The sequence below is a fragment of the Podarcis cretensis genome (genome assembly GCF_951804945.1).
Source record: "Podarcis cretensis genome assembly, chromosome: 8".
Classification (NCBI taxonomy): domain Eukaryota; kingdom Metazoa; phylum Chordata; class Lepidosauria; order Squamata; family Lacertidae; genus Podarcis; species Podarcis cretensis.
The window spans coordinates 72761255-72788844 of NC_137177.1; the positions used below are offsets into that span (position 1 = coordinate 72761255).

At 40.1% G+C, this 27590-nt stretch overlaps 1 protein-coding gene across 4 annotated transcripts in view; it reads right to left on the minus strand.

Annotated features, from left to right (window-relative positions):
* The window catches only part of PRKCZ (protein kinase C zeta), a 97076-nt gene that overhangs the window by 25205 nt on the left and 44281 nt on the right, over positions 1-27590 (minus strand). For 3 of the 4 annotated variants that reach the window (XM_079987012.1, XM_079987013.1, XM_079987015.1), the window contains 4 exons: positions 16137-16222; positions 8277-8408; positions 3684-3765; positions 3276-3328 (listed from right to left, as the gene is read on the minus strand). In XM_079987012.1, coding sequence (XP_079843138.1) covers positions 3276-3328; positions 3684-3765; positions 8277-8408; positions 16137-16222 — 353 coding nt within the window. The remainder of the gene's footprint in view (positions 1-3275; positions 3329-3683; positions 3766-8276; positions 8409-16136; positions 16223-27590) is intronic. The other variant, XM_079987014.1, reaches the window with a different exon arrangement.

The following is a 27590-nucleotide window of genomic DNA, read 5'->3' on the forward strand; positions in this document are numbered from 1 at the left end:
TCTGGAATGCCCTCCCTGAGAAGATCTATCAGACTTCCTTCTAGCTCAGGCATATTCAAACTCTGCCCTCCAGATGTTTTGAGTCTACAATTCCCACCATTCCTGACCACTGGTCCTGTTAGCTAGGGATGATGGGAGTTGTAGTCCCAAAACATCTGGAGGGCCAAGTTTGCCTATGCCTGTTCTAGCTTTTAAGGCTTTTTGAAAAACTCCTGTTTAAAACAAGCTGTTTAGTGCTCTGTTTTGGCATAAATGTTGCTGTTAATTTGATTTGATTTCAAACTGCCCTTCACCAAAGTGGTTTAAAATATGTGCAATTAAATAAATAAAACGAAGGAAATATAAAAACCTAGGTAAAAGGCTAAAGGTAAAAGACCCCTGGATGGTTAAGTCCAGTCAAAGGTGACTGGACCTTTGACCCCAGTCAAATGGGGTGTGGCGCTCATCTCACTTCAGGCTGAGGGAGCCAGCGTTTGTCCACAAACAGCTTTCTGGGTCATGTGGCCAGCATTACTAAACCGCTTCTGCCGCAACTGAACAGAAGTCAGAGCATACAGAAACACCATTTACCTTTCCACCACAGCGGTACCTATTTATCTACTTGCACTGGTATGCTTTTGAACTTTTAGGTTGGCAGAAGCTAGGACAGAGCAACGGGAGCTCACCCCGTCACGCAGATTCGAACCACCAACCTTCCAATCGGCAAGCCCAAGAGGCTCGGTGGTTTAGACCACAGCACCACCCACATCCCATAAAAACCTAAGGAACCATTAAGATACTAAAATAATCAGTCTAACAATTTAAGCACAAAACCGCAGTAAAAATTCTAATCACAAATACAACATTATACTTTCCCAAAGGCCTGATTAAAAAGATGCATCTTCATGCTGAACCTAAAAATTCAATAAGATGGAGAAAGACTTTATAGTCTTAATGAGATTTTTATGGTGCTTTTGATGTCATTCTTAGTTTTGCTCATTGCTTTGTGCATAATAATACAATAATAATACAACTGCTCTGAAACTGACCAGATCAAATAAACAACTGAGAGTATGCCCTAATCTGACCTCAGTCCGAAAGAAAACATTTGTCCTCAAAAAAAGATTTTCCCTCCCTAGCAAGAGACTTATGAAAGGTGCCTCTTCCGATTATTTTAGAGTAATTATTATTGGAAGCAATGTGGGGTTATTTCCCAAACCAAATGCAATGCAGATCTTTAAAATAGTTAAACTATATGTACAATGTTTAACATTTTAACAGTCTATTTTGGTTTGACCTTTTGGTACTCTGCTTTTAGCCAGATCAAGGATCTGAACTAGGGAAAGCATTTATATAAGGAGTCTTGATCTAGGATTGACTGCTATTAACAGGAGATTGAACAGAGCTTAAAGATTCCTCTGAATAAGACTAGCGACACAACACATCTCCAGGATGTGCTTTTAAGAATGACTTGTTAGGGCAGTGGGGATGATCAAAATGTAAGAATATTAAGGTAGGGGAACCGCATATGCAGTTGTGTGTGTATCTAACACAACAATTACTCATTTTTCTTAGACAATTGTTAAGAAAATCAATCAATTATTCTGTTTAACTTGTATTTCAGCTTGGGGTTTTAGAAACGATTGCTTTAGGCAGAGAATATATGGGCAGAAAGTAGGACAGTCTAGTCAACTGCAGAAGCCACTCATGTGTACATTACTAGCACTGGCAGCCAATCTAGTGAAGAAAGAAGATGAAGCATTTCAAATGATGTTCTGTTTATTAAAGAATTGCCAGGCATCTTTGTTCTTTAAAAGTGATTGTTCTGAAAGCACTTTAAGACTATTTAAAGTGTTTCTGGATTTATCAAGCAGCTAGTTGGAGTTTGGGGGAGAATGGTCCTAGATTGTTGAGATAACCTCTATAAAAAGGGGAGGGTAAGTTTTTTAGATGTTTAAGCATATATTTTTTGACAATTCTCATCTCATAACACATAAAGTTATAGAAATTCTGTAACTGCAAAACATCTGAAGGGTTGTCACGTGGAAATGGAGCAAGCTTGTTTTCTGCTGCTCCAGAACCAAGATTCAAATTAGAAGAAATAAGATTCCAACTAAACATTAGGAAGAACTTTCTGATGTTAAGAGCTGTTTGACAGTAGAACAGACCACTTCAGGTGGTGAACTATCCTTCGCCAGAGGTTTTTAAACAGAGGTTAAATGGCCATCTGTCAGGGACTCCTTAGGTGTGATTCCTGCATTGCAAGGGGTTGGACTAGATGACCCTTGCATCCCCTTCCTACTCTACAGTCCTATGATTCTATTTTTGTTGGCATCTGTCTGTCTCAAGAGACAATGGAGCGTGCCTCCGGGGGTGAAGTCAAACAGAAGTGACCCTACTGGGGCACAAGCCTGGGCAGTGTGTTGGAAGTCCAGAGCTGCCCAGACAAAAAGACCCCCACTCTCGGTCTCCAAAGGAAAGCAGAGAAATGTATTTGGCATCTGCTTGGCTGCTGGAGTTGCCGGAAGGAAGCGCACAAGGTGCCATCTGACAGTCTTAGGGACTCTGCTCTGGATTTGTGTAGGGTTTACTCCTTAGCCCCTTTTTCTCCCAAAGAAAAAGATATTCCAAAGGCAGTGGAGGTTTAGAATCAGAGTCTTGCTTCTCCTTGATGGGCTACCTTCCCAGGTTGATGAGCTCCACCTGCCCCTCACTTCCCTCTACAGGACAGGCAGAAATCACCTTCTTGACTATTGGACCTATCATTGGTCTCGTCTGCTCAATCCACCAGAGCCTGTCTTTGCAGGGGAAGTCCTATGATTCCATGAACATTAACTATCTGTATAGTGATTCTTGGGAGGGATGAAAGGAGAACCATGCACGGGCATTCAAGCCCATACAAGGGCACTCAATTTGCATCCCACTCAGTATTTTAACACCTGAAGACCCAACGTTTTTCCAGGAACAGTTCTTCCCCATGGATAGCTATTAGAAAACAGGAACCATAAGTTACAGGAGGTAAATGGGACCAGGCAGATTGTATTGATTTCACCACTGCAGGGGAGGGGGTTGCAGTTAGGTGTCATCTGGAGGTGAATGGGAGATTGTAACCCTAGAAAGGAAGACTGCTAGAGATGGTGCTAATACAGGAGATGCAACAGGTCTATCTAATGAACCTGCTAGGACCAAAATTAAAGGTTATTTAATTGTTGAAAAAGTATGACAGAAATAAGGAAATGTGCATGCTTAATAGACTGAAGAAAAACCCAACAGTTAAACCTTTTAATAAAACCTACCTCAGAATCATCCTTAATATTGTCATGCTTTCGGGCTGAAGGAATATAAGGTACTGCAAGAGAAAATGACAAAGCAGAATAAAAGCAATCAATACTACTACACAGACTGGCTGCCGATCTCCAGTTCAAGCAGAGGACTTGCAGTTGCTGGGGACTGAACACAGGAACTTATGTATGCTCTATTACTGTGTGTGCTCTACTATTAAACTATGGGCTTCTCATGGTAAAGCCATTCCATAGTCTTGGACCAAACATAGCTGTTCTCACTTTGCAGCAGGCTGCAACTGGGAGATCCAAACTACCAATTAAATTTGTAGTGATTTTTACATTTAATGGCACCATATAAGGGCTAGACTAGCTGATTCCCTACCCCCAAACATGTACATTGAGAAAAGAAACATTACTTACTTCCATCACTCTCTTCTGTGGGAATGTCAACTTCATCATTCTTATCATCTAACTGAGGTTCCTGGGAAGGCATCACAGAATCCTGTAAGAATATATATTACTGAAAACTCACTAATGTCGACTTTCATGCAACTCTAGCATGCTCTCTGAAGACTCCCCCCCCCCCCCCTTGCAGTATGCTTCTCCAATTAACTAGCATATAGCTAGGCACGGAAACAGGCCTTACATTTATTCTCTTTTTAAAATAAAACCACATAATTAAAGATTTCCCAACGTGTCTCATATGAGATTATAGCAACAGCATACAGCAAGAGTGTAGATTTTGGGGGAGGTGGTTAAAAAAGCCCAAGAGACATGACTGCACTCTCAAAATATATTAGTGTACCCCAAGATGTTTGGGTATCATTTGTAGGTTCTTGTATATGCTGAAAAAAACTCATTTTTTTGGTACGAAGAAATTTAAGTCACGACTGCAAAAAGTAGGTTTGGAAACCAGAAAAATGGTGCTGAAATCTCAGGATTTCTAAGGATCCACCTTCACTAAATGGTATCACTTCATGGAGGAAAGACAGCAGTAGTTTAATGTGAGACAAACATGTGTAACTCTGTGTATATGTTGCAGAACATAAGTAGTTTCCTACATGGAGGAAAATTAGGTAGATAATACAAGTTGTATGGTGCTTTAAAAAGGTATTATCTTGCCTCCTATCAAGATCTGCTATGAGTTTTTGCCATGGGTTTTGTAGACTTCAATTAAGCATTATGTCATAATCTAACAGGTTTGGTTTCTAAAGGCGAATACTGTAGTTCTGGTGATGGGGGCATTTATTCTGAGCCCAACTCCGCTCTGGTTCCAATTTACTTTCTGTTGTGGAAAACGTTACTGGCAACTGAATGTACAAAGACTTGTGCAAGGTAGCCAAATGTTTAAGAGCTGAGACACACATCTGAATGTGCACCCTACTGAGTGTTCTAGCAGACAGTTGCCCTGGGATTGCACAGATAAAAGGGCAGCTTGCTCTGGCCCCATTCATTAGCCAGTAGGGCTATTAGCCTCAAGGAGTACTGGAAAGTTGGGTCCCTTTGCCTCCTATCGTGGCAAGATGGAGACCTACCTGGTCACATTCATATGCCAGAGGAGCAGCTGCAGCAGCAAGCTTACATACTCCTCTCCCTGCTAAAGAGAACACTGTAACTAAGAACTAGCACCCGAGTTTGCTTCTTTCCTACTCTCTCCCTGTCTTTTCTCCTTTTGTGTCATGCCTTTTAGTATGTAAACCTGAGGGCAAAGACAATCTTATTAGCAGATTGATGTAAGACATTGTGGGAGCCTTTTACAGCTGAAAGGCAAGACAAAGATGCATTAAATAAATAAATAATGGTGCAAAGGAGCATATCCACATCCGAACACACATTTTAACATGCATCCGATTCACACCTACAGATCCTCAGAGCAAAAATATACGAAACACTGAGGAGTTTCCATGGATATTTCAAAACATGGGATGGGAAAGCTGGATAATGCAGGCCTGTTCTTGTCATTAACATAATCCATTATATGAGTCTCTCTATGATGAAGAAAATATTTTACTCTGGTATAAATTCATTTTATCCGTATTCACACAAGCAAGTATCCCCCTTTTCAGCCTGTTTGCCAAAATGGCAGACAACATTTTAAAACCCTTGATTCAAAAGTGCAAGAAAACTTGTTAAACGCATCTTTCCAAGGGCATATTACCAAACCTCCAATATATACTTTAATTTAAAGAGGTCCCTAAATTTCCCTTGTCTTTTCTTTCAATATTCCAACAATGGAGAATATGACTCCAGGGATTCTTTCCTGTTTAAGTTGATTTGATAATTTCCTTCACTTTTTTAATCCCCCACCCCCCATCACTTCTAATGTGTGAACAGGAACATTTAGGATCCCTCTGTCCCCCAAGGAAAATTCTGGTTCAATCAATGGTCTCAAAATTCTGAAAACTTTTTAAAGTCCAGATTCATAACCTGATACTTTTATGAAAAAAAAATACCTCTCTGCGCTGACAAGACATCTGGCTTACTAATGGGGATTTATTTTTTCTTTCTGCTCAAGGAGTCACAGAAGCCAACAAGCTGACTTATTTCCTTTTTCAAATGCTTTTGAATTATATTAAAAAAACATTTTCGGCTGAAAATATTCCTCCTCCTACAAGCGAACCCGCATCTCTTTGGCCCTCTGCTTGCTGAATTCTAGAACATGCACATTCAGGACGTGACAGAACCTCTGCAGGTGCAAAGCCAAAATTAAAGATGTGCCCTATCTATGGAGGCTAATCCATCCTCATACCTGAAGATTTTTCAAGTGTCATTCCAAAGCATCCTTTTTTAGATAACATTTTAAGAACTTAATAGTTTTAGACACATAGGCATTGTGCAAAATTAAGTTCTATAAATTTCCATGTCAGCATTATGTCGTTTTCCCTGGGATTTCCCAAGACAAACATCTGGAAAAGTGGCATATAAATTACCACAGGGTGGATTCTTTGCTTCAAAAGCCACTTTTGTTTACAATGTAGAGGATCTTGCCTCAGCACATGTTAACAAATACCTTCAACTTTGACTTTTGTTACAACTACATGTAACTGCTGGCAGCTTTTGAGCTATTAAGTGGGACATTCTATACCCAACTTGACTTCATATGCTTTATAAAGCTTTGCATTTATGTACAAAGATGTCATTTAGTTTTTGCATTTTCTTATTCTAATTGTTCCTTTTATTCCAGGGACAAATATATAATGCACAGAGCCTATAAAATCTATATTGCAAAAACCTGGAACTAATTTAAAGTAGCAGGAAAGTCCTGAAAGCACAAGCAAGAAACGAACTCCAAAAGCATTCAAAGGATCTTTAATCTAGAAAGAATGAATTCCCAATGGGTTTTGATTTTGAGCTTACAAACCCTAAGCAGAGTGAAAGCTATGGCTGGATAGTTTCTTATGTGGGTTAGCAAGGACACTAATAAGATCCTGTCAGAAATAACCGACTATACAGGAGGCAAATACATACATATCTATTTTACATGAATGAATGAATTAGATACTGTATTATTAATCTTGGAGAAACTCCCTTGAAGTGAGCATGGCTTGCAGAAGAGCATAGATTCAAGTGAGGGTAAGGCAAGATCCTTTTCTAAAGAGCTTAACATCTCATATCAAAGCAGGACTACAAGTCAACCTCAATGGAAAGGATTGGGAGATTACCAATTAAAATAATTTAGTAAGGGTTACATAATATGGCAAAGGATATGGGAGTGGAGTTTATTCCCATAGTTTAAGAGAATATATGTTTATGACATAAGTGAAAGGCCTTTTATATTATGAGGGACTCAGAATAGCTCAAAGCACCTGAATAGGGACTCAGAATAGCTCAAAGCACCTGACAGTAAGAGCTGTTCGACAGTGGAATTTGCTGCCAAGGAGTGTAGTGGAGTCTCCTTCTTTGGAGGTCTTTAAGCAGAGGCTTGACAACCATATGTCAGGAGTGCTCTGATGGTGTTTCCTGCTTGGCAGGGGGTTGGACTCGATGGCCCTTGTGGTCTCTTCCAACTCTATGATTCTATGATTCTATGAATAAAGTAAAAACATAGGCCCAAGATATTTAAGGCACAGCTGCAATGCTGTAAGTCGAAAGCTATGGGTTTGGCTACAAATTGGCCTAATGCTGAATGAAGGTTCGTCCTCTCTGTGTCATCTTTACTAGAGAACCTTTTCTTCAAACAACAGTGATCTGTTAAACAAGACATCCACCAAATTCTGATTGTGAAGATGGCCTGCATTAAGATTTTTAGATAATTGCTCTTGGTAATAGCACCACAAAACCCAGCCAGATGGGCGAGGTATAAACAATAAAATTACTATTATTATTATTATTATTATTATTATTATTATTATTAAGAGGATCTACACCAGTCTTTGCCAGCCTTCACACAGCCATAGGTGGGGCTGATGAGGGTTATACTCCAAAACATCTGGCACACACCAAGCTGGGGATAGCTGGTTTACATAATATTGGAAAATATTAATGTATAGTGTAAGATAAAATTGAAAACAAGAGATTCAAAACAAAAAGTGTAAATGTAAGTTAGCTTTAGCTTTTTGGATAAGTGAGGTGAAGAGAATAGTAATTCTGAAAGGTTTGGCCAAAAAGGAGCAGTTTCAACTCAACACCACAACATTTTTGTGCTTATTCCAAAACTAAAATACTATTTGTTTGAATTTATATACCACCTTTTTGCCAAGGCACCCAAGGGATTTTACAATTCTCCCACCCACTCAGCAGCAGATAAAAATAAAACACCAACACCCCAACCCTCCAAGACTTCCTTCTCACAGGGCAGATGGTGTCCAAATTAGGTTCAATACAACTGCACTCATTGAGTTCTTATCCAGTTCGTCACTGCCATCCATCTCATGCACCTCACAAGCAGGCTGAGGTAGAAGGAGGCTACAAACACCAGGTGTTTTAAAACTAATGAACTGTACATCTGTATAGCCTTCATACATGAAAAAAGTACACAGCCCCACTGAAGCTTTGTGCTGGAGCCAAACTTACCATATGCCTTTTGCAGGTCAGTGGGACAAGAATGTGACAGCGTTTATGGACCAACAACTTGCAGTTGATACACTTGTAGCCTTGCCTTCCGAGACCCCATATCCTTTCACTGCACTGGCCACAGTATGCTCTCTAGGAGGGAAAAAAAAGTATGAATCATCTTTCAGATACACCCACTTAGAGACATCTTCCACATAAAAGGGAGGGGGTTAAAAGCATTTTGCACACTGAAAAATTGCTCACAAGTGCAATTTGACAACTTTATATAGGACTAATACAGTGGTACCTCGGGTTAAGTACTTAATTCGTTCCGGAGGTCCGTTCTTAACCTGAAACTGTTCTTAACCTGAAGCACCACTTTAGCTAATGGGGCCTCCTGCTGCTGCCATGCCGCCAGAGCATGATTTCTGTTCTCATCCTGAAGCAAAGTTCTTAACCCGAGGTACTATTTCTGGGTTAGCGGAGTCTGTAACCTGAAGCGTATGTAACCTGAAGCATCTGTATCCGAGGTACCACTGTAATAGGTTCATACGTAACTTTCACTGGCCGGAAAGTTAGGGAGCAGATTATTTGTTCAGCAGGAGCAGCAGAGGGAGAGATGGGAAGCCAGGCCACTCCACTGGCTCTCCTGAGACACCCTTTGGCGCCTTTTCTCGCTGAATTGTTTCCGTCCCAGATGGTCCTCTTTAAGAACCTTGTAACTTTAAGAAATGATCCTCGAGCCTGCTTTTCTGCTACTCTCCCAATCGATCCATCCCTTTTGTCACATGTTTTCTAGACTTTAGCCCTGAGGGCAGAGATGGTCTTATTTTTTCTTGAGCTGTGAGTTCCTCTAGGAGCCTTTTTGGCTAAAGAGCAGAATAAACATACTGAAAACAAACAAATAAATCTAGCTCAATACTCTGACTGGCAGCAGCTCTCCAGGGTCACAGGCAGCGCTCCATCTTTCTTGCATTCTACATTTTAACAGAAATTGAACCTGGGACCTTCTACATGCAAAAATCAGAAACTCTACCACTGAGCTATGGCCGTTCCTTGGATGATAGCAAACAGAAGCTTGTGCTGTCAGGTACTTTCTATGGGACAAAACAGATACACTAAACACATCACTGAAAATGTTTCTCTTCTGGGGTTAATATTACTTTTGTCAAAGTAAAAACAAACACCTGGCTTGTGCAAAGCTCTCAGGTACAACTATGGAGCACAGAACATCCAAGCTACTGGCCTGATTTCAGTGACCCACACTTAATACACATGGAAGACTCAAACCAGTCCCCACCAAATGTACATCCTTCAGTGCCCTATTACATAGTGTACATGCAAAACCATTCACAAATCTACCACCATTACAGCAAGAGGCATTCTGCCGTTATGTCTTCATACAAACACTTCCTTTTTCTTTCATGACACAAAGGCAAAAGATCAGAATGGGTATTCCATTAGCACAAGGACAATAAGATAACAATGACTGTGCAGTGATTTCAAAAGATGAGGAGCACAACCTGCTATCATGAAGGGATGAGTAGTTCATTCTAAGCATTGAGAAATGCATTAGATGAAGCTGTAGCATTCAAGAGCCTATTTGCTTGAATTTTTTTTTTCAGGTCAGTGGAACAAGTGAATAGCACCCCATTCTTGGGTTTGCAAGATGCTCAATGAAAATTTATGCCTCAGCAGAACTATATTGATAAACTTAAGAATGTGTGTATTGGCTTTTCAAGGTGGCCAAAGATCTCCCCCTGGCATAGGCTTGATTCTCCTCCCCTCAATATTTTTTAGCTGTATCATCTTAGTTTAATTTGTCTGATTAAAAGCTGATAAAGAAGAACTAATACTGAGACTGAAGGCACTTTCTACCACCTTTGGTGGACCTGCCCAAAGGTTAAAGCTTTCTGGGAAATGATCTATAATGAAATTAAGAAGGTCCTTAAGTGGACTTTTCCTAAGAAACCAGAGGCTTTCCTTTTGGGTATGGTGGGCCAAGTGGTGTTAAGAAAGGATAGGACTTTCTTTATGTATGCCACTACAGCAGCAAGAATTCTACTGGCAAAGTATTGGAAGACGCAAGAATTACCTACTCTGGAAGAATGGCAAACAAAGGTGATTGATTTTATGGGACTGGCCGAGATGACGGGCAGAATCCGGGACCAGGGGAAAGAGACAGTGGAAGAGGACTGGAAGAATTTCAAAATATATCTTAAAAATAATTGTAAAATTGAGGAATGTTAAGATGTCAGGGGGTAAGAAGTAAAGAATTGCAGCAGTAAACAAAAAAAAAAAACTTAAGAAATATTTATGAAAAGGAATTAAGACAATGGACTTAAGGGTTGCTAAAGAATTATTAAACAAGGATGCAGGGATGGAGAGGTATGGGGAAGTCAAAGAAAAAAGGTTATGAACCGATGAGTATGAAGTTATATTGTGTTATATTGCTGTTTATTATCTGTGTGGAAAATTAATAAAAATTATTATAAAAAAAAAAAAAGAAGAACTAATACTTCATAAACAAATCACACATAGATGTTACATACACTTGAGCAGCACTGGGAGAAAACAAAGAAAACCCTAACAGAAAGCTGAAGTGGAAGGTTATCAGCCACAGCTGAGGCTCAAAAAAGTGTTATCTTCCTGCACATCAAATGCTATCCAATTCCCAATAGTACTTCAGGAATCAAAGAAATATGATCTGTGCCGAGTTCCTCAAATTAAGAGGGGCATCTTATTAAGGCAAGATATATCAAAAGGGGAAGTATTTGACTTGTGAAATTAGAGAGCATCTCTAAAGAATCTTGTTAGAAGACCTGGGAGTGAGAATAATCCAGTTTACTTTGCTGCCTCTGCCCCAGAAGTGGAAGGACAGTTGCCAAAGAAAAGCCATCTTGTGCAGGCCATATCTAAACAATAAGCATTCCTAAAAGGAACTTGGGGAGAGGTTTTATTTCTAAATGTTTCTTAGCAATAATGATAGGGTTATCCTTCCTTTAAAAAGAGCAGTAGTAGGATTTTCTATCGAAAGTGTTCCAATAACTCCTGCTCTAAGTGTTTTACTTGAAGCCTAATTTTTTTTTTGGGGGGGGGGGGAGAATCAAGCCAAGGAGCCTAATTTTTTTTGTTCTTTGCAAAAAATAAAACAGGATTTCCAATAAACATTTTACTGGCAGGCAAATCAATATTTCAGTCAATATGAACCAATGTTATAATTCACCTGCAAAAGGTATTTAAACAAGGTGGGGAAAGCTTATCAACTTCCATTTTCTTCCAATCATATTCTGGAAACAAGATAATCTAAGCATGCAGAAAGAAATATAACCACAGAACAGCTGTCATAAGCCTGCTTCAATATGGCTGCATTTGTAACCTTCAATTTCTGGTAAGCCCCAGTTGCTCCATCCAAAAAAATTAGAAAGTGTGAACTAGTCCTACTTCTTAAAAAATACACAGGGGCCCAACAAGTGGTCTTAGAAAACCAGATATTGTAGCATTACAGAAGCTTAGCAGGTTTAGCCCTGGCTGGCAACAGAGATGGGAGACCACTGCAAGCCTCATATATGAGTAAGATGTATTTGCATAATAAATTCATTTTTATAACTTAAAGGAAACACATACAACTATCATTCAGTCTGATCACTAACCCCTTCCCTTCCCCAAAAACAAATGTTCAAGTTGAGAGTAAAACACCACAGTGTAGTCAAACTCTACTATAGGGATAGGGAAGATCTATGGAGGATACTATAGGGATAGGGAAGATCTCCACAACACCAACTATTTTTTATGTTGTGCCAACACATTACCTCGTTAAAAATCCTCCAAATATTCCCAACTACAAAACTTGTTTCTACAAAATCTAAAATGCTCTTAAAAAAACAAAACAAAACCCTCATCATTAGATCTGACATTGCTCTCCCTAGAAGGGAATTAATTCAAACTGAAAGTCAATATTTAATCTTGCACCATAACTCAACACAGTAGCCACTGAACCCAACCTGACTTTGCTTGCAAAGTCACACTTATAAATCTAACTCCATTTTCAGCTTTAAAAAACTGTACATCAGACCCGTTGGCTGTGTACACCTTGAAGTGGCTTAGCATTAAGAATTTGGATTTGTAAGCCCACCTATATCTGGTTCTCAAATTACAGGGGAGGATATGTGGGCATTTAGCAAAATCTATTACCACCATCCTGACTCCTAATTTTAGCCAAAATATATTTCCTGCTGTTCTCGAACAGTAGCTAAAAAAATAAAAGGAGCAAGGACCCCTCTAGCTCTTCTGTAATTAAAACACTCACCCATCACTCCCCTTCACAATGTGATTGGCTTATAAAAAGAGAGTACATAGGATGACCCAGTAACAGCACTCCTGAGTGGAAATGGCCAAGAGTGTGCTACAACAACTGAGAAATGAGACTTGCTCCAGCAAAATGTTTTCTAAAATGGAACAGTGGATTGTCAAGAATTTCAGCTTTGAAAGGGGGGGGGGCGTCACTCTGTGTGGGTAGAAAGGTTCACAATAAACTAAATTTCATTATTTTACAACTTCCTGGGATGAGAATAAAGACCAGCTGACACTTATAGCAGAAAGGAAAATTATATATAATAGGAGGCATTTAAAAAACGTAACTAAGCTACCTAATATCAAAAGCGTATTACTATTTGTCGCTTTGCACTGAAGAATAAACCCTAATTTTCAGGCCACAGTGACAATCATGGGAACAGAAGCCCCTGACTGAGTAGCCCTGAAAGCAGTTCTGTGCCTTGTTAGACGTTACTATGGCCCAATTCACACATTCAACTTACCATGTGGGCGGCCGCTTGAAATGGAGCTGTGTGGGAGCAACTCTGTAGCAAGCCATGTGTGTGAAAGCAGCTCCCCATGCAGTTTGGGTGATTTCATCCGCACCACTGCAAACTCAAATTGCCCACGCTTTATGGGAAGACGTTTCACACAAATAGCTTGCCACAGGGAGATGCATCCACATGGTTCTATTTCAAGCAGCGTAAAAACACACACACACACACACACACACACACACACACACACACACACACACTATATATTCAGTTTATGAAAGTTTCTTGCCTGCCCATTTCTTATTAAATGGTACTGTGACAAGAGAAGGGCCTACAGTCTACACAGTAGAATTAACTGCATCTATGCTGGAGAAGAGACGCTTGCTTTTTCCACTTGCTGGACTCCTGCTTAAAGTGTTCACACAAGAAGTCACCCTGAGGAAACTCTAGACCTAACAAAATTTTGTGGAATACAAAATGACTAGAAGAGGATTGCATTCACAGATGCAGGCTTCCTAACCTCTCCCCCCATACAGTATGACTATTGGCAAAACTGATAAGGACTGATGTGGGTTGGAACCCTGAGGGTCGCAGGTTCTTCATCTTTATCCTGTACCTTCATCTCAAACATGTGTACAGGCTAAATCTTTCTGCAATGTAGCTGTAATACCATGTTTTGTGGTGCTGCTTTAGTTTAACAATGATCTGAGAGCATAGCAAATTGTGTAATTTAACCATTAACTGCACCTGTTTTGGTATATTTACTGTAAGGAATAAAGAACATAAAAAGCTATGCATCTGCTTGGGATAAAAGCATCTTTCTTTTACATTCTTGCGGTACATTTGGTCAATTCTGAGCAAGGCCCAAGTCTCTACATTACCCAAATGAGTGAGACCTGCTACTTGTTTTATATTGCGCAATATATGGCACACAGAGTGTTACGCAGAAGTTTTGGCTTTCAGCATGAAATGCACACTTTTACTTGAAGCAGACTCTTTAATATACCTCAAGCTTTATTTTGTGTGTGCAGAAGAGGCAGAATTCCCACATGAAAGTAGTAGTATGAGAAAATGTATTGGTTAGAATAAAATCAGGGTAGCGTCCAATGTTAGTACTACTCAGAAAAGAACCACTGAAATTAATGATCATGGCTAACAGGTCCATTAATTTCAGCGAGTCTACTCTGAGTATGCCATATTTGGATACAACCCCATACCATTTTATTTCTAAGCAAACTGTCAATTAAAAATACTCTTATCTGGGATATGGGTACTCATACTCATAGGTCTGGGATCCAAATGGCTACCAATATTTGGCATGCAGATGGTGGGCTTCTTGACTTTGCTTCTTTTAAACAGTGGACTCTATCCCTATCATATCACAATCTGCTTTTGAAAGCTCCTTTGCTTTCAAAGAAGCCCAAGCCCTTGTATACTGTATGTTCCTCCCCCCTTTTTCATAATACTCCCCCCCCCATATAATAAAAAGTAACAAATGTTTTAAAACATCTTTCTACTAGAAAAGAAACTTATTATAAGGTAAGGACAGAAGTGAAATGGATGTACAGAATGTACTCACAAAGCAGAAGTTTATGTTTATATGCATGTGTGTGTGTGTCTGAAAATTCATAATAGTAGAGTCAGGGGCATTAGCCTTTACATGACTATTTTTAACTAGGCCTCCATTTAGCATCAGAGAACACTGGTACTATTCACAAGCTTTTAAAACTTTGCATACCATTCAGGTTGAGCTTTGTGTTTTATGTGCTTCATAAAAAACTGTTGATCCCAAAATTCTGGTTTAATTGTCCCCTAAAACCTCTTAAAGGGATGTGGGTGGCGCTGTGGGTAAAACCTCAGCGCCTAGGACTTGCCGATTGCATGGTCGGCAGTTCGAATCCCCGCGGCGGGGTGCGCTCCCGTCGTTTGGTCCCAGCGCCTGCCAACCTAGCAGTTCGAAAGCACCCTTAAGTGCAAGTAGATAAATAGGGACCGCTTACCAGCGGGAAGGTAAACGGCGTTCCGTGTGCTGCTCTGGTGCCGGTTCGCCAGATGCAGCTTGTCACGCTGGCCACGTGACCCGGAAGTGTCTGCGGACAGCGCTGGCTCCCGGCCTATAGAGTGAGATGAGCGCACAACCCTAGAGTCTGTCAAGACTGGCCCGTATGGGCAGGGGTACCTTTACCTCCTAATATTCAAATTAGAGTGCATTGGCATATGACAGCCCCACATTAATCTGTGAATCATATCACTTAGATATTAAGACCATAATCAGGAAAGATTTTGCTCACCGCTTATTAGGGGTTCATGTATACATACATATGTAGATAAGTGTGTTTGTGTGTAGCCATTAAAGAACTCTCTGCCTTTCCCACAAGGCAGCAATAGTCAGACAATCCTTATAATTAACCTAAAATCCAACACTCCCCTGCTCATACATTTTTCACAAAACTTCAGAAGACTGTATTATGTAGAGAATACATGCTGCAGCATAATGGGCTGGGTTAAGGAAGGAGGGGTCTCTGGCTTCCTTTGCTTTTATAGATGAAGTCAGACCCTTAACACGGCTGTGTCTTTAGTACATGCAGTAGAGTTTGCAGCTCAGTAGATAAAAATATTTGTGGTTTCGTTAATTAGGTCATATCCATTTAGCTCCTCTGCATTTTAAGAGAATTCTAAGCATCTTAACGCTAATCTACACACAATAGGAAAAAGGAAGCGGTGAAAGACAATAAATAGGCTTAGGGGGAGTATTCACGATGCAGACTGGCTGGAAAGGCAGCATGAAAAATATTTATTTGGACACAGACACACACAAAAGGCAAGTTTTCAAACGCATAGAGGAGAAATTAATCCTACATTACTGTCCCCACAATGAATTCAAAGACCTTTTATTCAGTAATATTGCATAAACTGAATTGAGATGAACCAAATCTCTGCCTATTCTTCCCCAGTATAGGAAGCTTCCAGTAGGAAAGGATAATAATTTACAGCACCTCACACAGATATACAATACACACACCACTCCCGAGGCTTTTTGGCTTTTTTTTTTTTAAGCAACAGTACTCACTCTGTTAAAGCGTTTGGCTTGGAACAGATGCCCATTCACTCTGTACAGCTTCCTCCATCTTCTGGCTCCACGTCGGTAGATTGATTCTAAGAAGGAAATTAAAAAGGTGTAAAGCAGGAGCATAGTAATACCACACGCACTCTACATTGAGCAAGTTGCGCCTTAATCTTGCTTTCCTGAACATCCACGCACAGCTAAATATTGCTGGTAACACAATCTGCTGTCAAAAAGCATCTGGAGGAGATGCTTCCCCCCACCCAGCCTCTCCCATTCCTCCATCCCCCCCTCTTGCTGTTTCCCCTCACATGATTATAATCTTGTTACAGTTCTGTGACTGCTTGCTGCTTCAAGCTCAGGTGAGATGGAGAGAGATAACTGGGTTAAAGAAACAGCATTCCTTGCTAACCCTCATCATGGCAGTCTTGCTGTACCAGCTTTTCACGAAAACATCAAGGATACAAGTTAGCTTAAAAGGATAGTGCAAGAAGTACACCAAACCATACAAATCTTTGCACAGTTATGATTCCCATTTTCCCTGTGATAGAAGATGATGTCACTATTTGATCTTCCTTTTTTAAAATAAATAAAGAGGGAACAATTCAAGTGTTTTCTCAGTTGTACAGTAATTTTAAAAATACAGAACCAGGACAAAGGAACCTTAGGGACATGAGGACCACTCAGAGAGATACCGTGGCAAGTTAGATTTTTGCATCACCTGCGCTTTCCAGGATGAAATTGGATTGAAAGTCATAACTCATCTTCACAACAATTGTGATGCAAGTCACTATTACTGGCATTTTATAGAGAGGGAACATAGTCTGACAGGTAAGGATTTGCCTAAGGCCATTGAGATCAGAGTCCAGAACACGCTACCCAATGGACTATATATTGCCTTTCACACAGGATTACGAGCAGACATGAGGAACATGATGTGGCTCCTTAAGGGGTGATATAAACAGAGTAAATAAATGTCTAGCTTCACAATTACCATCCTAGAGGTAAGGTGGAGTAGAGGCGATGGCAGCTGTAAGCAGTAGGACTCGCTAGCAGTCCACACTGGGGGAAAGGAAAGGTGTACTGCTCTACTCATACCCCACAAACAGCAGCATATAATAACTAGTTACAATTTCCCAAAAGGAAGCAGAGGAGAAGGTGTACAAAGCTGCTGCTAGTGACTTGGCTAGGTAGCAGGATGTGGCAAAAGTGAAACTCATTAGTCACACTCCTTACTTTTAAACTTAAAAGTTGCTCCTGGAAAAGCCATGTTGTTGGGAGCTACAGTAGGAACTGAATTGTGCCCTAAGACAGGCACAATTACATCTTATTTAATAATTTTCAGGTTCCAAATTTTAAGAAGTCCGCTCAATGCTTTCCTTAAAAAAAATGTACATATGAGTTCTTGGACTTTCTCAGAGAACGCCGATTATTATTTCATCTGTTTACGAAGGCGGTCTTCAAATATCCTGACTTAATAAACCACAACCTCTGAGATGAGGTTTGTGCTGACAGAACTTATTTGGAATCACAGCCACTCTAGCCAAACTGATATGATGAGACAATCTGAAGAATTTAGCACTTTAAAAAAAAGTGTTTTCTGCTTTACTTTGCTTTCAAAATATGCACGAAAGCTATTTTCACCACTAATGAAAGACCTATAGCTTTCCTAAGGCAGAAACTGTTTTCTGAACAAGTTTACTTAGACTTGGCTGTGTAGCAGTTTTAGTTAGGTTACGGCTAATTCAGAACCAATTTCCACTCCCTGAAGAATGAAAAGTAAAAAGTAGAGATAAAAACCAGATTTAAAAGAGATAACAGAATGAGCAACTGAGTACCACAGATAGTGCCATTTTCTTGTTTTAGAAACCTGTCCTACAGTGCTAATACATGTCAAGATTTGAAAAACTACTTTTATATGGAATTTTTGGATTTTTCCTTGAACAGGACCCCTCCAACTATGTAATCTCACAATAGAGTTTGAGTCTGTTCCGTTTTAAGAACAGTTTTTCATGGTGCACAAGAGTTGTCATTTGAAATACAATAGTCCAAAGCAGCGTCTTGGGTCTTTTGGGTCCTGGTTAAGAATGTTAATGTAGGCAGCTGAAACAAGGTACTGTCTTTGAAAAGTAGCACTCATCATGCTCTGCTTTCTCTGAAGGGGTGAAAAAATGATTTATTTTAAATAAACACAGCCCTTCAGTCTACAAAACTCCTACGGTAGCTAACAGATTAATTAAAAAGCAAAGATCATCAGTACATTCAATGAGTAAAAACAGATCAGCAGCAAAGACATTACTACCCAGAAAACCAATGGATGACATTTCCTTTCTTTTAATTTGAAACCATTGCTCCTAGCCTCCGGAGCTGGAGAAAACAAGCTTGCTCCATCTTCTATGTGACAGCTCTTTAGATATTTGAAGACTATCTTTTCTCTTCTCAGTCTTCATTTTTCCAATCTGTTAAGGTCATTTTGAATTGTTTAAAAAGACATTGAACAACAATGGATCCAGGACAGAACTCTGTGGCACCCCACGAGTCACTTTTTTCCATGATGATGAGGAACCATTAGTTAGCACTCTTTGGTCTGGTCAGCCAACCAGCTACAAATCCACCTAACAGTTACCTCGTCCAGCCCACATTTTACCAGCTTCTCCACAAGAATATCATGGGAGACTTTGCCAAACACATTACTGAAATCAAGATACACTATGTCCACAGCATTTCCCTGATCCACCAACTTGTTACTCTATTAAAAAAAGGGATGAGATTCATCTGGCATGACTTGTTTTTGAGAAACCCATGCTGGGTCTTAGTAATCACAGCAACCTTATCTAAGTGCTTGTAGACCGATTGTTTACTTATCTGTTTGATGACATTTCCTGGAATCAATGTCATGATAACCGGATGGTAGTAACCTGGGTCTTCTTTTCTCCACTTTTTCTTTGCAAGAAATGGATCTTTCAGAATGGCAGCACCTATTACCAGGAATTGCCCGCCCACTAATATTAGGCAGTTTTAAAAACTGTTTTGTTTAGAAAAGTGTACCCAGCCATTTAATTCTACTATGTATTTTTTAAAAAATAATTGCTGATTTTGCATATATATTGATAAACTGGGTTTACTAGCTTTTACTATTTAATTGTATCAGTATTTTTATGAACATTTTATATTCTATGTAAACTACTTAGATTATTGATAAAGTGGTGTATATATTCTGTTATATAAATAAACGCCTGTGGAGAGTAGAAACAGAAGCAAAAGTGAGTGAGGTACCAACAGCACATTTTACCTTTGTACAGTAGGCTAGTTTCGACTCTCACACACGTCTCTTTCTATGCTCCACCCAGGCTAGCAGAAGGCATGATCAGAGCTCAAGGACACATTATTGCCAAGCAAAAGTACTTGAGAAGTGGTGAGATGGATGTAGCCTGGGGATTGAGTGAGTGATTTTGTGTGTGTGTGTGTGTGTGTGTGTGTGAGAGAGAGAGAGAGAGAGAGAGAGAGAGAGTGTAAAAGTAGGGAGGAAGTGTGAGAAGAGTCCTCAAGGCCAGACAGAGTTTTAGAGGGCTGCATTTGGCTCCCAGGTCTGAGTTTCCACACCCCTACTCTAGCAGCCTCCAAGTTAAGACTGATGCAAGTGACTGTTCTGAAAGTACTTAGCAAAACAAGTCTCATTAGGCCTGTTTTGCCCAAGAGTCATACTGCATGAATTTTGTCCAATATTCATTACCCACAGAGATTTTATTTTGGCCTAAAAACACCAGATCCTGCCCATTTATTACACAGTATTCCCTTTGAAGAAATCTCCCCTTTCTGCATCCAAGCCTAGTCTGTCTTGACCAGTCAGAAACTAAAGGCCTTAAGAAAAACAAACCTTGATGTGAGCTTTTATTTCAACATCTATTAGTAGAATATTCATAAGGAATTGTAGTAGTTTATATAATAACTGTATGCCCAAGGTTTGAAATAATACATTTGAAACCAACTATGTGACACACACCAATGCTGCAATGTGGAACTAGTATTCCTAAAAACAAAATAGGTAACTAGCATTAAACACACAAGCAGGACACAAAACTCCAAGTATGTATGAGACAATGCTTAGAAGCAATTCTAAAAAGACAATTTTCATGCTTTATAATTTGGGGGGGGGGGATCTCTAGAACAGCTTTCCCCAACCTAGCACCTTCCAGATGTTGCTGGACTACAACTCCCATCAGCCTCAGCCAGCATGGCCAACGGTATGGAATTTGAAGGGCCACACATTCCCCATCCTTGCTTTTACAGTATATAACAAGAATCCTAGGAAAGGGGGAAGTGAAGAAGGAATGAAAGAATGGTGAAAGGACACCTATTTCCTTTCTAACTTTCCAAGACATCTCATCTGCTATAAAATGCTTAGCATCAGGCAGTTAACCTCAATCCTAGCCCCTCTAGAACAGCAATAAGGAAAGTCTTGGCATGACACCTGTCCTTTCCTGTGCCCTCTTCTACAAAAATTCCCTCCTTAAGAGATGGGAACAGTACTACAAGACTCCACCCTCCAGGCTGGCAGGCAGGTGTCATGATCAAGAGCACTCCTCTGAGGAGGTAGGAATGCCCTACAAATTTTTGTAGGAGACCCCGATAATTCAGTTCCAAAATACTACATTTGCTTTAGTAACACACCAGGGGACTCAGCACAAAGAGAAGGTGACAACTGTGGCAGCTTCTGGATTGCTGCTACCTAAATTAAATGAGGCACATATGAAGATCTGGAGGGTTTTGATTTTGACAGAGCCTCCTTAAATGGAATAACCCTGTAGCAATTCTTAAACAAAACTTAAAATGTAGTCAGAACCAACTAAACACTTATGTAAATGTGCTTTAAAAGGCAGCATCTCTTGAATTACCTCAGAGCTGGGAATAAAATGTGCAGTGTTTCAAAGCCCTTAAAACACAAGTCTTAATTAGTATAACGAACATTGGAAAAAAAGTTTCAAACAATATTTTTTTTAAAAAAAACACACCAACGCATTTAAGAGAGACCAAGGCAAACAAAATGTCTATTTCAAGGCCACTGAAGATCCCCTCCCCCAGCAGCTCAACGCAATTCACAGCAGAAATACCAGTGCTCATAAGAAAAATGTCCTTGAGGCAGGGACTCTTAAGTGCAAATATCTTCAAACTCAAGATTTTAAACAGAGTTGACGGAATTCTGGCATTGGTTGGAGAGATTGCTAATTCCAATAAAGGACTTCAAGCAAATGCTTAAAGCAGCATGCAGAATTCAAATGCTTTCAAATCCTGTCGAAAACTAGAGAACTAACAACTAAAGAAAAAAATCTTCAGAGTTCAGATTTTGGGGAGTGGTTAACTTTATTTAGGGGGGGGGGGAATTCTATACAACTTTCCAGCCCGAACAAAGGTCCCCAAAGAACAAACTGCCAAGTAACAAAAATCAAAACTAAAACAAAACCAAAAGGATCAGTGTTCAATCATACTTTAAAACCACAAAAAGCTGTAAGAATGTTAACACTGCCCATCTAAATGTAAATAATGGGACTATTTCCCCCTCCTTTGGAAGTGAAGGGTGCTGCCACCAAAAAGGCCCTTATGCTATATTTTCTTTTAAGTTGGCATAATGCAACATAATAGTCAAAATAATTAACTAAGAGTCTCTGGCTTAGCTTGGCCATCAATTCTGGGTGGTCTTTGGAAAGATACCACTTTGGCACTGGCTTCCATTTGCAATAGGGGAATAAATACTGGTCCAGTTTACAAGGCTGTTGTAAGAACCACAGAGACAAGCTATGCAAAGTGATTTGAAGAAATGAGGTAGAGCAAGAGCTACCAAGGATTGCTGATGGATACTTCAAGAAGTGCATCGGACCTAGTCCACAACTTTAAACAACACTGTGAGAGAATCATTCAATTAGTACCCTCACCAACTGACAGGGATGAAGAAACAAGACACTGTTGGACTCAAACTCCCATCAGCCCCGGCTAGTATAACCAATGGTCAGGGATGACAAAAACTGTAGTCCAACGATGTCTGGTGGGGGAGATGTTAAGAACTTAATAACTTAATGACAGCCTGCTGGATCAGGTCAAAGATGTGTCTAGTCCAGCTTCCTGTTCTCACATTGGCCAACCTAGTATCTGTGGGATACTAGGGAACTGAACAACTGGTATTCACAAACATTACTGCCTCTACCAGTGGAAGCAGAGCATAGCCATCATGGCTAGTAGCAACTGATAGACCTCTCCATTAATTTGTCTAATCTTCTTTTAAAGCCATCCAAGCTGGTGGCCATCACTGCCTCCTGGGGGAGCGAGTTCCATAGTTTGGCTATGCTATGTACTGCATGGCAAAGTATTTTCTTTTATCAGTCCTAAATCTTCCAACATTCAGCTTCTCTGGATGTTTCCAGGTTCCAGTACAGTGTTACCTCGGGTTAAGAACTGAATTCGTTCTGGAGGTCTGTTCTTAACCTGAAACTGTTCTTAACCTGAAGCACCACTTTAACTAATGGGGCCTCCCGCTGCCGCCATGCCGCCAACGCACAATTTCTGTTCTCATCCTGAAGCAAAGTTCTTAACCCGAGGTAATATTTCTGGGTTAGCGGAGTCTGTAACCTGAAGAGTATGTAACCCGAGGTACCACTGTATTAGGAGAGAGAGAAACCTTTCTCTGCCCACTTTCCCCATGCTATGCATAATTTTATAAACTTGTATCATGTCACCTCTCAGTCACCTTTTCTCTAAACTAAAAAGTCTCAAACACTGCAACCTTTCTTCATAGGGACGTCACTCCATCCCCTTGATCATTTTGGTGGCCCTTTTCTAAACATTTTCCAACTCTACAATATCCTGTTTGAGGTGAGGTGACCAGAACTGTACACAGTACTCCAAATGTGGTCACACCATAGATTTGCATAACAGTATTATGATATTGGCTGGTTTATTTTCAATTCATTTGAAAATAATTTGCCCTTTTCGAGGCTGCCACACACTGGGTTAACACCTTCATTGAGTCATCTAATGTGACCTCAATGTCTTGCCCAGACAAACCACAACTGTAATCATGGTTCGTTCTTCAGTTTACAACTGATGATTTGTCAAAAAGAGGCAAACCATGAGCCGGGATTCAAACACAACACTACACTAAGACAAACCATGGCTTAGCTCACAATAGCAGGACTAGGGGAGGTATGCAGTGGTCAAAGTCTTCTTTCCAAGAACCAGCACATCTGTGCTAAGTCATGGTTTGGCACAGTATTACATGCAAACTAGCTCATGGTTTTGGGGTGAAGTTTTTTCCTATCAACCTGCTAAGTTTTAATTTTCCTGGAACTGAGTTTCAACTTCTTCCATCAGCTGCTTAATGTTGGTATTTATTATTAATCATATTTTATTTCTATTTTAAGTATACTATTGTGCTGTAAATTGCCTTTGTGTTTTCAGAAGGGCCTTGAAGAACTACTTACTTTCACTGGCTTATTCATGAGTGATTCTTTATGCTGCTATCAAGTTCATTTGGGGAAGGGTTGTGTTTTATCTCTGGGCTGGATGTTTATTTATTATTTCTGGCTTTATTTAATAAATTGATACCCTTCTCTCCCCCAAATATTTCAAAGTCTTACAGAAAAAAATGACCCAGACACACTAAAAAGTTAACAATACCATTAAAAGTGTTTTCAGGGGTTTTTTTCTTTGGGGGGGGGATTAAGTATTAGGATTACAACCAGTCCATGACCCACTTCACCATCCAGAATAATTTGATCATTGTTATCTTGGTGAAGCTTGCACTTTCGTTTACTCCAGGCCCAGTGAATTAAAATGAAATGCAAGTTTTTAATCTGTTACATGGGTTTTGTGCTCAGCCCTCCACAATTATCTTTCAGACAGTTCTTCATGCCCTAAATGGCAAATTGGAGACTCGTCGGAGATTTTTTAAACATACTGAGTGATGGGTGTGTTTTTCTAGCAGCTTGCAGCACCATTTTTTCAACCAAATTGCCCACAACCTTTTCATATCTGCTATTGGTGCGGTCTTTGAATTTAGATTTTTATTTGAATTCAGTGCATTTGTAGTGTCCTTTTATTATTGGAGAATTCCAGGAATTGCCAGAAGCCCTTGAAGAACCTGCACTAGGCTGTCTGGATCAGGACTGCTTAGATGCGATATCTTTGCTTCTGGTGAGTAATAAGAGTGATTAATTACGAGCCACAGTTCAGATGACACAATAAGCCGGGCCTTGGCTAAGCACAGCACGGGCAAAAAGGGGAGGAGAGGATGGGACAGGATGGAACAAAGCAAAGCTGCTCCAAGCACCTCTTTGGGAGTATGTGTACCTGTGCAGTCTGAGTTAGCTATAGTATAGCTTACAGTGTCATACAAACTGTTGGAAGTGTGGGAATGCAACTCAGCTTGTATTAAGGTTGGTGGGTTTGCATGGGGTTAAAGCAGATAGAAAAGGGGACCTCCAGCATTCCAAAACTGTCTCACTTCCACCTCTGTGCTGTACTCTCCTGCATTCCTAGATGGATATGCCAGATGGGGTTCATCAACCTGAGAAGGGAGCTCATCTAGGAGAAGGAAAAGGCTAAGGATTAAACCCTACACAAATCCAGAGTGGAGTCCCTAAAACAGTTGGATGGCGCCTTGTATGCCCTCCTTCTGGCAACTCCTGCAGCCAAGCTGGTGCCAAACATATTGCTCTGCTTTCCTTTGGACCTCATTTGCAAGGCCGAAAGTGGTGTCTTGTCGTCCGCCCAGGTCTGTGCCCTGGAAAGGTCGTTTCAGTGCAACTACTGAAGTGGTCTGACTTCACCACAAAGGCACAATTCATTCTCTTGAAATGGACACATAACGACACCCCCCTACACACAAATGCCAGTTTTTCATCTCTTCTTCCTCCTATAATAGTTTTCTCCTCTTATTCCTATATATACACATATCTATATATATCTCACCAGTTTATCTTCTCATGGCAGAGGGCCTTCTCGGTAGTGGTGCCCGCCCTGTGGAACTCCCTCCCATCAGATGTCAAAGGAATAAACAACTATCTGACTTTTAGAAGACATCTGAAGACAGCCCTGTTTAGGGATGTTTTTGATGTTTTATTGTGCTTTTAATTCTGTTGGGAGCTGCCCAGAGTGGCTGCGGAAACCCAGCGAGATGGGTGGGGTATAAATAAATTATTATTATTATTCCCTCAACACTTCCTCTGGCCTCTTTCCCCTAGGAAAAGAAAACCTCCCTTAACCTACCCCAGCTTCTTGGCCTCCCTGCCATCGTCACTTAGCAGAGCTGGGAACAGACAGACAAGTGAGGGACTAGGCAGGCTGTGGCAATAAGCCCCCTCCCCGAAAGTGGCCTGATATCCGCTGGTGGTCCCCAGCACACAGCTTAAGAAATGATGGACTTATACATTACTTGACTATGTACATAAACCTTAGAATTCCCAAGCAAAAGTACTATTGCCTGTACTTCAGCATATTGTAAGCCCGGAATCTGAAAGTAAAACTCCTGTCAAAAGCTGAACTTAATTCTCTTGTGTTCATCCTGCATAGGACACACAGCTGTTTTATTTCATATAATGTTCCAATTAATTTACTTCGAAGCACTTAGTCTTAAAAAACAAGATCACTCAATACAGCTGTTTAGTACTCACACACAGTCTAGAAACAAGCCTGTATTAGTCACAAGGGGTGATGAAAATTAAATACATTCTGGTCTCTAAACAGCAGAGTAGGCTTAAACTAGTTATAAAAACATACTTGTCAGGGACTCTGGGGTTTGAAACAGGAACCTGAAGCTGAGACCTACCTGGTAAGCTACCTAGGACTGAAAAATGGAGTCTGTAATATCAATACCTGTAACTAGCAAGCACCATGATGCCTCTAAATATTAGGACCCTGGCCTTCTGCTCTTGCCTGGTCAACAGAGCAATGTCCTCTGCCTGTTGAATTTCTGCTTTTCCATACTTCCAGCTCTAGTAGTCGACATAGGGAAAACTTGAACTAAATAATATATTCCTCCAAGATTGGATTCTGTTGGAGTTGCTTAAAGCCCCTGCCGGGCTCTGTAAATTGATAAATGCATTTCTCACTGCAAGGTGGGACTTTAGAGGAGAAGTAATATGTAACGGGAGCAACTGAATGTTTTACAAGCTGCTTCATGAGAGAGAAGCTCTGTTTTCTTTTGAGAGACAGTGAGAAAGAAAGAAAGCTATCTAACCCTTCTAAACCACTGTAGCAGCAAGCAGACACGGATGCTCTTCTCATCAGGATCAAGGCGAGTTTTGATTTTTTAATTTTTTAAAAAGTTTTTATTATTAAAATAATTCAGCATTAATACACACATAGTGCGAATATACAAGCATACAAACATACATTTCATACAATCCTTAAAAATGTTCAAACATACCTACACTCAATCCCACAGATAATTCCTTTTCTCATCACCATCCACCACCCCTCACCCCTCACCCCACCTTTCTGTTAGACTTCAAGGCGAGTTTGGATTAAAAAGAGTGGGTTGCAAATATAGACACAGTGGTTGGAGCAATTGAATATTTTACCAGATAGCTAAGATGTTAAACTACAGACAATCTTAGTTTTACATTTAAAATTGCCCTTTGGTGACACTCACCATACTAAAGTTCTTCTCAAAGAAAAATGATCAATTGTGATGTTTAGTGATTTCCTAGAGGAGAAAAAATGCAACACAGAAAGGAACGAAACACTGGGAAGCTGAGAATGAAAAGGACAGCAAGAGGCCAAGACCTACTGAAGTTAATGTCCATGACTAACTAAAGTTCATTAAATGTAAATGGTCTACTCTGAGTAGGACTTCGTTGAATACAACCAAGTGCATCTTGTAAGGCTTAAACAAGCTTCTAACTGTTGTTGGTTTTTTGAAAGAAGAAACTTACTTATCCTTGAGAAGCTTAGCTTTTCATAAAATTAAGTCTGCATGAACATCAAAACATTTACTGGATCACATTTCTACATAGACTGGCAACAAACACTAGGGCCCCCAAATGCATATATGGTTATCCCCCCAAAGCAGGCAGCAGAACTAAAAAAGCTAAGTAATCTTAATTTGATCTCAAGTAACACCCAGCTAAAATTAAGTTTTCCTTAAGGAAAAAAAATGTATAACAACAGTGATATACTGGGTTGGATCTGAAATCAGGTCACAAAGAAATCAAATTAGTCATGACTTAAGTTCCACTGATCTCAATGGGAATGAAGTTCAACTTAGCCAGGATCCAATCCGTAATACTTTGCTTTTACATTTACATTTAAGCAATCTGCCATTCCTCCTCCAAAAAAAGAATGCAGAAAGCAGAGTTCTGCCAGTAAAACATCCAATGAATACAGTACTTCGGTGCTGAAATTGACTGAGACCAGTGACATATGATTATAAGGTTGTATCCAACCACACACCCTGCCACACAAATGCTT